General features: G+C 52.1%; 1 protein-coding gene across 5 annotated transcripts in view; it reads right to left on the bottom strand.

The window, feature by feature from the left end:
* The window catches only part of PLCG2 (phospholipase C gamma 2), a 151,057-nt gene that overhangs the window by 82,610 nt on the left and 53,220 nt on the right, over positions 1-15,227 (bottom strand). For all 5 annotated transcript variants that reach the window (XM_032389743.1, XM_032389740.1, XM_032389742.1 and 2 more), the window contains 3 exons: positions 5,907-6,050; positions 3,761-3,854; positions 2,990-3,037 (listed from right to left, as the gene is read on the bottom strand). In XM_032389743.1, the coding sequence (XP_032245634.1) occupies positions 2,990-3,037; positions 3,761-3,854; positions 5,907-6,050 (286 nt within the window). The remainder of the gene's footprint in view (positions 1-2,989; positions 3,038-3,760; positions 3,855-5,906; positions 6,051-15,227) is intronic.

A 15,227-nucleotide genomic window follows, 5' to 3' on the forward strand; every position in this document is an offset into this window, starting at 1 on the left:
AACTGAGAGCAGGGGCTTGCACACCCACGTTCACAGCAACCATACTCACAACAGCCAAAAGGGGGAAGCCATCGAAGTGTCCATCAACAGATGAACGGATCAACAACACATGGGCTCCACCTCCCAGGGAATATTACGCAGCCTTAAAAAAGAGGGCAGTTCTGACCCCTGTCACAGGAACATGGATGAACCACGAGGACGCTGTCCTAAGTGAAGCAAGCCAGCCCCCCAAGGACAAAGACGGCCTGACTCCGCTCCGTGCGAGGTGCCGAGCGCCGTCACACTCCTAGGGTGGCCACGGGAGGTGGAGCAGAGTGTTATCGGGGGCGGGGAAGGAGGAAGGGGGGACCGTTACGGGGACAGAGCTTCAGCTGTGCGAGGCGAAGAGCGCTTGAAGAGGATGACAGTGATGAACACACGACAGTACGAATGCACGTAATCTCACGGAGGCAGGCGCTTACAATGGTAGCTTTTATGTTGTGTCGATGTTACCACAATCAGACCAACTAAACAGTTTTCACTTACAGGCTGTGGGGGGCGGGCGGTGGGAGGGGAAGCTTTCTGCCTTTGACCGGCTTTCCTGAGCACAGATTATAACAGAAGACAAGCAACATGGTGTCGTCGGTCGCGATGGGTAAGCCTCGCACCTGGGGCCCCGCCCCGCGAGCCGAGTTGCCGCAGCCAAGTCCCGTAACTCTGCTCGGCCTCACTGTCCTCACCAAATGGATCCAAGGGTACCGAGCCCCCCGGGTTGCGAGCATTCCAGAAGCAGGCCCCAACTCCGAGAGCATGCGACGTGCTGGGTACGCCGGCTTGCTGCACACCGACCCCCCGGCAAGGGTCAGCTGCTACCATTTGCCCCCTCAGGACGCCCCGCAGGGGACGAGGCGTGCCGGCCAAGGGAAGCGCTGGGAGCCGGCTTCGAGCCCGCCTCCCACTGCTGCCCGAGTCTTTCCTTGGCTTGGGCCACTGCTTTGTTTTCCTTCAGGAAACGCCACCAGCCGTGGGTGACAGGAAGGGAGGGGAAACTGGCAGAGCAGAAGTCAGTCAGCTGCCCTTTCACTGGGACCTTGGTCAGAGTTCCTTTTGAAAAGCTCCCTCCCGGCCTCCCAGGCCCACAGGAAAGGTGGGCTTTTCCACATGTTGACAGAGCAGCGGGGCTCTGCCCACTGGGAGGAAGGTCGGGGAGAGCACACGGGAAGCGAGGAATAGGGGCATCGAGTCCACAGACAGACTTCCTCTCTGCCGAAGGTTCTGGACCGGCCAACGGAAAGACGGGTCTCTGGGGAGGAGGTGCAGGAATCCACTCTGAGCAAGACAGCCAGAGGGAGGCTGCCCTGACAAGATGGAGAGGCGGACTTCCAAACCAAATCAATAACCCTGGACCCCCCCGTGCATGGGGAGAGGGCCCGGGGGGGCTCCGTCCGTCATCCCTGCGCCAACCTCAACAATGAATCACCCCTAAGCCACAACAGAAAGGAAACACCAGGGAGGCCCCACCTTGGTGGCTGAAAGAGACCAGTGTGAACAAAACCCTCCAACGCAGGGACCTCCCCAGATCCACCTCCCTAACACCGGAGCGCAGCCCGGTGAATGCTGGACGGATGGAGGAGGGAGGGCGGGTGGACAGGGGGACGCGGGGTGCGCTTCTGGCGGGCCTTACATCATTACTGAACGTTTCACCACTGCAAGGGACTGCTTCTCCATCATCCCATCGGGCGGCGTGCGTGGGAGCAAGCACGCGACACACAGCCAAACTCTGAGGTCACCAGCTGCTGCAGGACACTGGCCTGACACCCAGGGGCCTCAGAGATGGAAAGGGACACCGGGGGGAGCTGGAGAGGTTAGCTGGGGCCTCACGTATCATGCTGACAGATCTTAACACAGAATAGAAGGAAGGAAAATGACGTAAAAATTTTTAAGAAGGTCTTATACGAGGCTAAAATGACACAATAATTTAAAGCACTGAGCACTGTGTGTGGCAGGCTGAGTGCTCAATAAATGGTAGGATTTATCATTACATTATTAATAATAACTGGATCAAAACCTAAAAAAATGGAAGAGAGAATGTTCAACTTTACTCAAAAATAAATACAAATTTAAGCAAATATCTGCGTTGCCTTTCACCCGTCAGGATCACCAAAGGTCTGGTAATACAGGGAGTAAGGAAAGGCGCGCCCTCTTGCACCACGGGGAGAAATACAAATTGTTACCACCTCTCTCAAAACATCAGACCAGAAAACACTTCGCTGCTGGGACCCCTCCTCTAGGACTCGATCCTCTTTGTCCTGTTTGTCTCCTCCTCACACACGCATACAAACAGGGAGACCCCAAGGTTTCTAAGCAGCAGTATTCATGATACTAATGGACCGGGAGCAACTCTACATCCATCAGGAAGCAAACGATTTCTCCTCAGTAAGGAAATCATGCTGCCAAGTCCAAGGTCAAACCATGTTTGTTACAAAAATGTCCCACACGGAGCACCTCGCTGACGGGGAACCGCTCCGAGACGCACCGTTTGGGGAACATATACACTGAATTACATGTTTCTACGTTGATCACTTCCCCAGCTCATGTCTGCCCGGCCCGTCTAACTGTCGCAAGTCAACCTGCTTTCCTTCCTTATGGTCAACCTCTCTCCCGCCACAAAGTAGGGCAGGTGCGTGGCAATCTTGTGTCTCCCCAGGACACAGAAGGTGCTCAAATGTGAGGGCCTCAAGAACGAGGTCCAAGTGCTCCACGGCACAGCAGCCTTCTCTGCAGATGGACCTGAACATCCACGGAAGTGAGGCTCCAGCCAGGTGAGGGCTGTGTCACCATCAGCCCCCAGCGCTTGGCACGGCATCCGGCACCTGGCAGGTCCAGCCGGACCGCACGAGGGCCTTCCCACACCACAAAACATGCTCCGGTGGCCGTGGACCGTTTCAAGAAAGAACATCAGAGGCCAATACGATCTGGAGAAAACCACAGAAATACGAACGAATCTTACCTGTTTCTTCTGGTTTGATCCACTGAATAAATCTGCTTTCTCAGCCAACTGGGAAGAGAGTTGAGATAGAGACAGAGAGAGAGTGAGTTAGTAAACAGCCCCAGTTTCGGTTAGTTCTATGGAATGGGGACAAAGGATACTGGAAACAAAAGCTTTCCAACTTGCTAACTCGAGCAGCTCGGGAAGAAGCAGTTTTCTCCTTGTTGTTGAGACGCCCTAGCTGAGCCAAGAGGACCCCCCACAATGCATAGAGGCTGGCACTCTTTAAACGGACAATCCTCTCTGTTCATTATCCCCCCCAAAAAGCTGATGAGAAAAATGGCGGGAATCAGAGGGTTTTAACCGAGGGGACAATCATTCACATGCCAATCCCACACGGACCTCCACGACACAGACGCACAGACAAGGCCGTCCTGAGTAGGTGGCAAATCCCACACCCTGTAAGGGACTGTCCTTTGGTGAGTCGGCTGAATCCCTTCCTAATCCTACAAGAAGGAAGCCCTCTGTCCTCCCCTCAAACACCACCAATGCCTGTTTCTGTCTGGGTTTCAGCATGCGCCTCACCCCAGGCGGCCAAGCACGGCCCAACACTGAGAGAGGCTCTTTGGGGAGATGCTGGGGAGCCCGCTGCATCTACCGGGAACCTGACGCACTCGGGACCCTCCACGAGCCTCCAAGAGGAAACGCCCCACTTTGCTTTCCCTCGCTCATGTTGGCTAAAGGGAGCGGAATCAATGAATGTGGGAAGGCAAGATAAGCAAAAGTCAGTACCTCTCGATAATGGTGGGTGTGGACGCGCTCATTGCTTCCTGGTGTAAGATTTTCAAGCCCGAGAGCCACTTAGTCGCATCTTCCTTAGAGTCCGCTGGAAGGTGAACACAGACGGAAATGGCGTTACTCCCTTGGGAAGACCTCTGCAGAGCAATCGGGGCCCTGGGCCATCCCAGCCCCATACAGACCACAGGGACAGGAGGAGCCAGGACCCATTTCCAGTTTTGCTCAAGGGCGCCAAGAGGGCATCTCCTTCACACCTTCATGGTTCTAAGACCTGCTTTTTGTCCAAGATAAAGCCACATGCCCGTGATGACCCTTCTACAGCAAGGGTGACAAGTGGGACAATTTTTTTCCCCCAAGAGTTTTAGTTTTTACCCCTATGCTAGTGAATAAGGTGCAGGGTCTGGGATAATTCCCACCACAATCCTGAGCCGCCCTCAGCATTTCCCGTTTCTCATCAAGGCCAAGGAGAGAGAGGAGAGAGGCAGCATCAAGCAGCAGAGAAGGGCTTGGCATCGCTGACAAGTCCCACGGCACCACTTTGGGGCTGCGTGACATTCAGCTGGCTCCTTAACCCCTCTGTGCCTCATTTCCTCATCAGTACAAGGGAGCCAGCCATGCAGACACTCGTTGAGTTATTAACCATCTCCTAAGGACCAGGTACCTTGTTTATCTGGATGAGAGAATGCCAAGGTTTCTGCTCTCCCTCTTCCCATGGGAATGAGGAGAGGCTTAAGCTCAGAAGTGTTAGGAGACCTGTCCCAGAGCCCGTAAGTGGGAAGCTGGGATCTGAATCCAGGTCTTGCCCATCTCTCTCCTGGACCTAAATTCTAGAGCTCTAAAAGAAAGACCCCAGAGTGGAACAGAGTTAGCAACCTGGACTCCAAGACCCACTTGGGCTCTCGTGGTCTCCCTACCAAGAACCACCAGGCCTCAACCTGCAGCAGGGCTAAGTGGACAAAATTCTGAAGTTCATGGGCACAGGCCCCTCTCTCCTGCCCCATCTCTGCACCAACCACACACCATCAGTCAGACGTCCACTCATCATGTCCCACACCCAGCTTGCTATTTCCCTCCTTCAAGCCCTCACACATGGAACACCCTCTCCCTGGACTGGCCTCCCTCTTTCCTCCCAACTCCTACTGATGCCTCAAAACCCAATTTAAAAGTCACCTCCTCCGCAAAGGCTTCCCTGAAATTGGCCCTCTGCACTCCGACAGCATGCTGTATTGTGAATGGACTGTAGCTCTTATCCCAGTGTACTGTGAGCTCCTGAAAGGCAGCAACCGGGCTTATCGGGCCCTATAGCCCCAGTGGCCTCCAGCCCAGTGCAGAGTACGTGTTCAAAGGTGCGTGCTGAGCAAGCGAGAGAGCAAATCAACGAGAGCTACTGGGCCCTAATTTAAATGTCCCTGACACTGCTCAGCTTTCATCGTTTCCTCCCACTTGGGTCTACTTTTAATGGGATTTATTTTCTCTCATCACTCCCAGCTGTACACACGGTTCTAAGTCAATGAATTCTAGAAGTGGACCTGAAGGGGGTGACAAGCTTCTGCCCCCGAGTCAAGTGCCTGAGCTTTTCCACAGTTCATTCTCTGGCCTCTCAGAGGCCCCTTTGCTTTTGGGTGAATTCATAGGGATGGCTGGAAATCTCCCCTGCAGGTCATGTGTCTATGTGAGTACACACGTGCATGCACACGTGTGTGTGTAAGTGTATTGTGTGTACATGTGTGAGCATGCATGTGTCTGTGTGTGTGCACATATGTGTGAGATCTAAGATTTCGGGAAGTTTCTCCAGTTCAATTGAATATACAGTACGGGCCAGGCTCTGCTGGATGAAAACTATAGCCTGCCTTCACCTACCTGCATGAGTCAAGCAGGCCCTTAACATAATGCTTACAATGTCCCAGTGAGGCCGGCATTACCATTTTCCCCGTTTCACAGCTGAGCAAACTGCAGCTCAGAGAGGTTGAGTAACTTGCCCAAAGGCACACAGCTAGAACAGGACAGGGTTAGAATTCAAAACCATGATGCCCCCAAACACACATTAGGGGCAGGCAGGTGTGAGGCTTCTGCTACTACAGAACATCCTAGGACACAGCCAGGCACAGGCAGGGAGAAGAGCACACGGAGGCGCACTCACCTGCCAAGCTGAGCGTGCTGAGAACAAACTGGGTGCCATACAAGATGGTAAAGCAGCAGTCTTCCTTCTGGCGGACAGCTTTTGCACGCTCAAAATCCTTGGAGCTCTTCCCTGGGCGGATTTCCTTGATTTCCATGATATCCACTAAAAGACAATTAAGACGGGCCCATCAGAAGCCAGAGTTCACTGCACCCGAGGACGTAGCCACAGCGCCCGCGCCCCATATGCACCGCCCAGCTCCTTTACTCCCCAGCCCCTCAGCCCTGTCCAAACTGCAGGATTATATGCAAGTAGAAAGCTTGCTGTTCTAAGCTACTAAGTACTGGGATAGTTATATAGCAACGGACGATAGAAACAAGAAGAAATCTATCTTTGGTTAGGACTCCAACCCACTCCTAACCAAACTGGGCCAGGATGGCCAGCTGACCCAAGAGTGACCGCTCCCCCCACAGGATGGCCACCTGACCCAGGGACGACCCTGCGCCCCATAGGATGGCCAAATGACCCATAGGTGACTCCTCCCCCCACCCCACAGGATAGCCACCCGACTCAGGGGAGATCTCCCTCCCTGCCACAGGATGACCATGGACTGTCCCGAAGAGACAAGTTCGACCAGTCCCTTCCTCCCCATTTTTCCCGTCAAAACAGCACCTTTCCTGGAATGGACCCATTCTAAGTGCCTCAGATGAAGCTGATCTGCCTCTCCTCACCACCGACCACAACAAGTCAAAGAGGGGGCCCAAGGGTCCTGGGAATGACCAAGGTTGCCCCACGCTGGGGCACCGTGATTGGTTCAGGGACGAGCACATGGCCCACTAGCATCCTCTTGGCACTTTTTTGGCCAGAGATATTTATAAAATTTCTCTTGCTGCTGCTGCAGCCTGGCTGATAAAACAGGAGGCTGGGGGTAACGGGGAGCATGCTGCCTGCCCCCGAGAAAGAAAAGATTGAGCCTGGATGTACTATCTGAGCCCCTACACAACAAATCTCTTTTTAGCTTTGGTTAGTGTGACCTGAGTTTCTATCACTTGCAACCCTGAGAGTCCTAGCATGTACATCTCAGTCCTTGTACTGAAGAGAGAAACAGGCAAAAAGGTGTCCCTGGAAATGGGAGGCGAAGGAGGGAGCATGGACCTGGAATGGAGGAAGCCAACAGGTGAACAATGGCATTTAGAGTCAGGGTTGAAACAGCAGGAAAGGTTCATGCACAGGTAGCAACAGGAGTGGGGGTGCAGTGAATGCAATCAGGAAGGAGAGGGACGGAATGAACTGGAAGCTCTCTACTTTCTTCCCATGGGTCTAGCCAGACCGAAAACAGCTTGGCGGACAGGAGTCATGAAGGAATGTGGAAAGACTTTAAATGGGTGCATCTGTTCTGCACCGTGTGTGGCAGTATTTACACAAGCCTATACACGTGAGAAAGCCACCAAACCAAACCCGGGTTCACGTAAAATAAATGGTGAAAACCAGTTCCGTTCTGTAATTTATTTTATTTTAGTTTTTATTTTTTAAAGATTTATTTGAGAGAGAGAGAGAGAGAACACGTGCGCGGGAGCACGAAGCACAGGGTGCAGGTGCAGAGGGAGGGAGAGAAGCAGACTCCCCACCAAGCAGGGAGCCCAACACGAGGTTCAAACCCAGGACCCCGAGATCATGACCTGAGCCGAAGGCAGACGCTTAACCGACTGAGCCACCCAGGCGCCTCCCAGGTCTGTATTTTAATCACACCGTAGCGGTGTCAGTGCCCTGGGTTTGGTGACTGAACAAGAAAGATGTTATCACCGGGGGAAGCCGGATGAACGGTACACAGAAATCCTGTACTATTTCTGCAATGTTCACGTGAGTCTAAAATTGTTGCAAACCAGAAAGTTTTAAAAACCACTTCTCGCATGATAAATTCCAACTGCTAAAAGGAAAAAATCTATAGCCAAGAATACTCTATCCAGCAAGGCTTTCATTTAGAATAGAGGGAGAGATCGAGTTTCCCAGAAAACACCCAAAAATTAAAAGCAAAACCAGCCACGTCCCTGTCACACATGATGCCATCGGCCTGTGGGTCCCAAATCCACAGTCCAGCCGCCCTCCTGCCCGAGTCAGCATGCACGGCCTGCCACCTGCTAAATGCCAAGTCAACACGCCTTCACCTCAGATTGCCAAGGGCTCAAATTGACACTCTTCCCCGCAAATTCCAGCCCCTGTGCTCAGGTTTGTGCACAAAAGTGGGCATAATTATAACAGCAGAATGAAGCAACCCAAACATCTATTTCTGTGGAATACAGAATGGATAAAAGGAGTGTGCTAGGCTGAGAACATCTCCAACAAGCACATCAAAGAACAATACCTACAGCATGATTCTGGTTAGTAAAAAACAAAACAAAAAAAAAACAAAAAAAACCTGGGAAGAATAAAACAAGATGAAACCAGAGAGGGAGAAAAACCGTAAGAGACTTCTTAAGCATAGGAAAGAAACTGAGGCTTGCTGGAGGGGAGGTGGGGGGGGATGGGGTAACTGGGTGGTGGGCATGAAGGAGGGCACGTGATGGAATGAGCACTGGGTGTTGTATGCAACTGATGAATCACTGAACTCTACCTCTGAAACTAATAATACACTATATTGTTAATTAATTGAACTTAAAAAAAAAAGGAACCCCCCCCCAAAAAAACCACTTCTCAACCATAAGTGGTCCTTTTATTTTGGGAGCGTGGATGCCTCTAAACCCTGGTAGGGAGAGGAATAGGGGCCAGATCCCCATTCTTCACCGAACCCAGAAACCTGGAGTCTTTTCTCTCTGCCCTCACTCCCCAAAAACAAACACCCTTTATGTGCACTGAAATTTACAGCCTTCTAGGAGGAAGTTAGCCTTGCCAATTTAACTGTTTACGCCTCCTCCAAGAACATTGAGGGTGGTGAGTTTGTTCTTGGATGTTACCCACCCAGCTCACTGCCGGGCAAGATGCTAGTGACTTGAAGCAAGAAGCAAATATATTTTTTTTTCCTATCAAGTCTAGCAGTGATTATCTACTATCCTTGTTCCCCATAAAATATCTGTAGGTGAGAATCTCTGAGTCGGCCTACTGTAAGTTTTTCTCCCTACAAGAAACTTACAATAAAACTCTGACACGTGTACATAAAGAAAAAATTTCATATACTGTAACACTGTCCTCAGGCAATTACCAGTTCTACTTTCTAAATTACTCTTGACTCGGTCAACTTCTCTCCATTCCCACGGCCAATGCCATCATCCAAGTCACTGGATCTCTTGCTTGGCCTATTGAAGTAAACAGAAGTTACCCCAGAACCATTTTTATGAAATTTAAATAAGCTCATGTTGGAGCGCCTGGGTGGTTCAGTCGGCTAAGCGTCCAACTCTTGATTTTGGCTCAGGTCATGATCTCAGGGTCATGAGATCGAGCCCTGTACCAGGCTCTGCGATCAGCAGGGACCCTCCGCCTCTCCCTCTCCCCCTTCTCGTGTGTGCATGCTCTCCCTAAAATAAATAAATCTTTAAAAAATAAGGAAGTAAATAAATAAATATGTTCATGACCCTCCTGGGCTTCAAACCTTCTGACTGCATCCCAGTGCTCGTAGGACTGAGAACCCAGGCCCGGTGTCGACCCCGCCAGCCCCACCTGCCTGCGCCCTCGGCGCTCCAGCCACCTGGCGAGCGGTCACCCCCAGCACACGGCATCAGCACGTGCTGCTGCCTCTGCTAGGAATGCTCTGGCCCCGGTTCCCTCCGAGTTCCCCCTTCCAGTTTCAGCTCAACCACCATCGAACTCACAGAAAGCCCCCCAATTTCTGCTATCATACATATCAGCCCCTCTCCCCACAGCACCGAACCGAGGTCAGTGCCTGCACGTGGGACTCATGGGCTCGGAACCTCTTCCCTCGAAGGCGCTCCCTTCCTCAGCGCCGTGTCCCAGCCCCTAGCACAGTGGCTGGTACCCAGTGGACCCAATAAATAGCTGTGGAATGAGGAAGCGGTCGGGGCGACCGGGACACAAACCGGAGATGGACACAGAGATATGAACAAACACAAAAGGAGAACCCCGGACGGGCAAAGAGGGACGGAGCCACCAGACATGCCACCTGGACAAGGAGGGAGAGGGGATACAAACACGCATAGGTACCAAGTCAGACAGGAAGAAGCGTGAGACATGGAAAGAGAACGAAAGAGAAAGAGCCACTCTAGGGAGGCGAGTGGTCCTGCCTTCCACTTTGGTGCCAGCTTCAGAGCCAGACGCGTCCCGGGGGAGGGCTGCAGGCACCGACCGCTCCAGCAGGACCCATCACCTCCATGACATCATGCCGACCACGCCCCCCCCCCCCCCCCCCCCCCCCCCCCCCGCACCCCAGATAAAGGCAGCCTCATTCATGATGCTCCTGAAGAGACCAGGCCTTCTGCAGGGGCTTAGCCCTTTCTCCCCTGCCATCAGCTGACCGGACTCGTGCAGATCTCACCCGAGCGCCTGCTCAACATTGCCTGCCTTCTCCACCCCCACCCCTGAAATGATTCGTCCTGTTATTTTTATAACTGGCCCATAAAGCTCCTCACGTGCACATCTGTATGTATAGGCGCATCCTCCTCTGAGCCCCAGGACAACAGGGATCCTGTCTGTCCCGCGCTCACAACTGGAGACGCACGGCCACGTGCACCAGAGCCTGGCTCAGAGCAGAACTTGGGTACCTGTGCAATGAATGGCTTAGGTTATTTGGGAGGTGGTCCCAGGAACACTGGTAGGGGAGCGAGGATGTGAGACCAGCAAGGAAAAGAGCTGAGGAAGAGGCTGCTAGGTCGTCAAGCTGGCCCTCCGTGGGTACCTGGAGCAGATCCCACGGGGGCTCTGGGAGTCCTTGCCCCACCACGGAGTAAGGGAGCTGGGGTTATTTATCCCCAAACCCCATCTGCTGGTGGTCGAGGGCTGTTTCTGGGGCCTGCCTCCCCTGTCCTCAAGCACAGGGTTGCAGCGTTCACACCAAGCTGGCCTTGAGGGGCAGAAATCAGTGCTACGGCGAGCAGAATCCGCCCGCGGCAGCCCCTGCTACGTGAGGTACTGGATCCGGTAGTCTCTGTGCTACCCCCTGGGACACAGGGATCGGTATGTTTGAGGGGTCAGAGGCCCAGTATGTATTCCAGGCAGCAGAAGGATGGATGTGGCCAAGTCCCAGTCATTGCAAAGAACAGCTTCTCTGGGCTCCCCCCGACGGAGACAGGACTAGATGTCACTGCCCCATGCGTTCGGTACCCCCAAACGTATCTTGGCTCAGCAGGTGTTCCTGGGATTATAGGTAATGTACTCTCATTTAACAGAACAGCTTTATCAAGATATAGGTCACACGCTGTACAATTCATCCATTTCAACCATGCAATTCGATAGCTTCTAATATATTCACTTGCGCAAACCACCACCACCAGTCAATTTAAGAACATCTTCATGACCACAAAGACAAACCTATACCCTGTAACTAACACTCCCCGTTCCCCTCTTGTCCCCACGCCAGCCTCTGGCAACCACGAACCTACTTTCAGTCTCTACAGATCGGCCTTTTCTGGACATTTCATACAAAGGGAATCATACAATACGTGGTCTTTTGTGTCGGGCATGTTTCATTTAGCATCAAGTCTTCAAGGTTCCTCTGTGTCCTAGCCGGGACTGCGTTCCTTTCTACGGATGAGTAATATTCCAGTATAGACAGACTACACGTTAGTTATCCACTCTTCTGCTGATGGGCATTTTTGGATTGTTTCCACCTTTCGGCTACTATGAATAGTGAGGCTATGAACACTCACATCCAAGTTTCTGTTTGAACACCTGTTTTCAGTTCTCTCGGGTACCTCCCAGGAGTGGAAAGCAGCCCTCCTGAGTCCACACTCTTAGGGCTGCAGGCCTTCTAATTGTGAGGTGCCCCCTTCATGCCAACGGGCTTGTCTAGCCATCAATGCAGACCAGGGAGGACACTCATTCACAGGTGGAAAGTCAGCTGTGGATGGGGCTGTGGCTAAGGCCTCCATGAAAAGGTGGTGGTGGGGCCACCACCAAGCCCTCCACAGCTGTTACTACGACTTCCTAGGCCTTCTGAGCAAGGAGGCGCCAGCTCCAGAGGAACCAGAGGGCTGCCCGCTATCCAGAACCCCCTTGGTTACCAGGAGCCCCAAGAAGGCAGGAAGGAAACCCCTCACCAGCGGGGGGGGGGGGGGTTCTATTTGGTAATCAGCAAAGTCTGAGGGGCCCGTTGGTCATTTCTGTTGACACGCACTTGATCTTGCATCACACAGGGGCACCTTGCTGAAGGATGACCCCACTGCCCATGGGGTGCAGAGCAGCCATGGGGGGGGTCAGGCCTCCTGCACTCAACTAGGTCAATCCCAAATCATCTTTCTGACATGCAGCTGGAAATCAAATCCTAGTGCCAGGATTGCAAATGTGCCACCCAAGTTATGCAAAGTGTGTGTCTGGTGACCAGGGGATGGACTCTGGAACCGGCAGGCCTGGGTGTGCATCCCAGCTTCTAACAGGTGCTTCCAGCAGAATTCACCTCTCTGGGCCTCCACTTCCTCACGTGAGTGATAGGAGCAAGAATAATCTTCTTACATAGTGCTCTTTGAGGATTAAAGGAGTATGTGTGTGTGCATGTGCATTACAACAGTGCCTCGAAATGACAACTAATAAAAGACACAGCCACTTCTAGGTGCTTGTTAGCTCTTATTTTTTAAATTACTAATGCAACTGAATAAAGCTAGACTCATAAGGTATGAGAAAAAACCACAGTCTCTTAATTTATCTGTTGTGGAAACTGAAGTGGCAGATCCATATGTACTGATGTGGAAAAAAAATCCACACCACCTTATGTAAATAGGGTGCTGTGCACGTGTACATAGGTGAATCCACACGTACAAACATGTGTGCACAGACATACTGTGCACAGGTGTCTATCATCATTCAAATTCTCACTATCTAAATACCCACTCTCACCTGCAAATATTTTTTTTTACACGAAATGTACTACCCAGATTAACACCCGCTGTAGGATGCTCATGCACAGGCACCAGTGAAAATATTGGTGTGTATCAATCTGCAACAGGAGGGGACCAAGTCCGGCGCTCCCGATGTTGGAAATCATCATGCATCAAACCTCGGGTCCTGCCCACCCTACTAAGTCCTGCCTGAGTCCCAGCATTTATTTCTGACAAGGAGAAATTTCTACCAAACAGAGTCCAATTTAGATAACATCGCTAGTATTTGTAACAGGTTAGTTCACTGTCATTTCCATTAAGTTGCAAAGTAGAGGACAGGAAAAAAAATGAAAATTCACAGCCAACACCATATCGTCCCCTCAGTACTGTTTGCAAACACGCCCAGTAACAACGTTCATTAAAGCATCGTATAATTAAGTATCTGCTGCTGTCAATGCTTTGTGCTCATGCAGAAATAGCTGATGGGTTGGCCTCCAGGTGTTTAAGGGTACTAAGCAACACTGGGGTTGGGTTTTGCCAATCGGTTGGTAATGCATCAACATTTATATCCATGTAACAGGACATGATATACAGTATACAAAAAAAAAAAAAAAAAAGCTGCTCTCCCTCAAGTTTCCAGGAACGCATTAGACTCAGCTAAGAAAGGATGCCTATATTTGTCCATGTATACCTGTGTGTGTAAAGGTAGGAAAAAAAAAGTTCGCCAATTTGCTGACAGTGAGGGTTACTGGTGGGGAGGATGACGAGCAAATGGCGGGCTTGATCTGCTTTGGTTGGAATTTTTGCCAAAGGCACACAGTCATTAAGATGACCGACTTCATTTTCCAAATAGGCTCTGGTGGCCGGAGCTCAGGCCACGCGTCCCTCTGCGGCGGGGCTCAGCAGCCGTGCTTCCTGCTTGAAGAAGATAACACAGCCGCAGAAGCCTCATCGCGAGGCCTCATCTCTGCACAAACTTGGCTTCCCAGCATCACCTCGGGCCTTCCCCAGGTCCGGCCACCCTCCCGCGGCCCTCCCCACCCATCACCTGCAGACACACACTCGGGGTTTCCAGCCTCCTCCCACTCCCCCGCCTGACTCCACCACCCCCTTTGCCGACTGTCCCCATGACCCCATTCTTCAAACCCTGTTCCCTTTCTGGGCCACACTCTCAAGCTGCCCCCCGCCCCCGGAACATCCGCCTACCCTCACACCATGCACGTGGCCTTTCCCCTGATTCCCGCACTTGTCCTCAAGTGGTACCATCTGACAACAGGCTTCAGGCATCTTCAGGGAAGCTCCAGCCATATTTAAGGGGAAAAGAGACCACTGAGGCTCGACACCTTCGCACACTTATCCCCACCTTCCTGTCCACATGTCAGCCATTCAATCAGCCAGGCCCCTACTGAGCATCGCACTGAGGATGCGCGGGGGAAGCACACAGACATGGTCCCCACCCTCAGAAGCCCGCGGAGGACAGACCCTCTCCAAACCAGCACATGAACATGGAAGCCTCCAACCACGCCAAACACCTCAAAGGAGAGTAAAAAAGTCTACACGGGGGCTTCTTCCCAGCAAGGGGAAGAGAGGCTTCTCTGAGGGTGTGTGTCTTGGCGGAGCTCTGAAGGCTGGAGGTAACCTGGTGAGAGGGGTAGGAAGCCCTGCAGGGGTCCCGGAGCTTGGACAGGTTGCCCCAATGGCACCTGGGAGCTTGGGCAAATCATCTGCCTTCTCTGTCCTTTCCCCACCTGCACCGACCATGGCAGGGGTACCTCCTTCACGGAGCTGCTCTAGCAACAAAGTGAAATTACACTACAGGAACCCCGTGGCCCCCAGGAGGTCTCAGTCAAGGTTAACCTAGCTGTTGGGATGCATGTTCTTGCACACCACCCTCTAAGAACACCTTCACCGACGCCGGTGGTTTCACTTCGTCTCAGGGTTGCTGGGTCTCAGTGAAAGACTCTGCTTTACAAAACCAAGGGTGTTGGGCTGTTGGACATACAGGACGGCAGCTACCCTGACAGCTAGATGGACAAGTGAGATGCACTGCAGAACCCTCGGTTTTAACGGGGTCACCCGTGGGAGAGCAGAAAGAGCCCAACTTTAGAAGAATCTAGCAGACATGCACTTAAAAGTCCAACTCGGGATGGGTTTCTTTATTCTGGCTTCGCCTCTACTTTCTCATCTGTAAAATGGGAACAAATATCCATCCCATAGGCAGATACACCTGAAAGAACCTGGTAAAATGTAAACTGTTTCAGGAGCTGTAGAATGAAAGTCCTTTGAAAGCCTACATATTGGGGGGTGAGGGAGACTGCTCTCATCTTTGTTAAAAAAAGAAACAACTGTTCAGACTGTGCTGATC

Source organism: Phoca vitulina, unplaced genomic scaffold (assembly GCF_004348235.1).
Source record: "Phoca vitulina isolate PV1807 unplaced genomic scaffold, GSC_HSeal_1.0 scaffold56, whole genome shotgun sequence".
Lineage (NCBI taxonomy): Eukaryota > Metazoa > Chordata > Mammalia > Carnivora > Phocidae > Phoca > Phoca vitulina.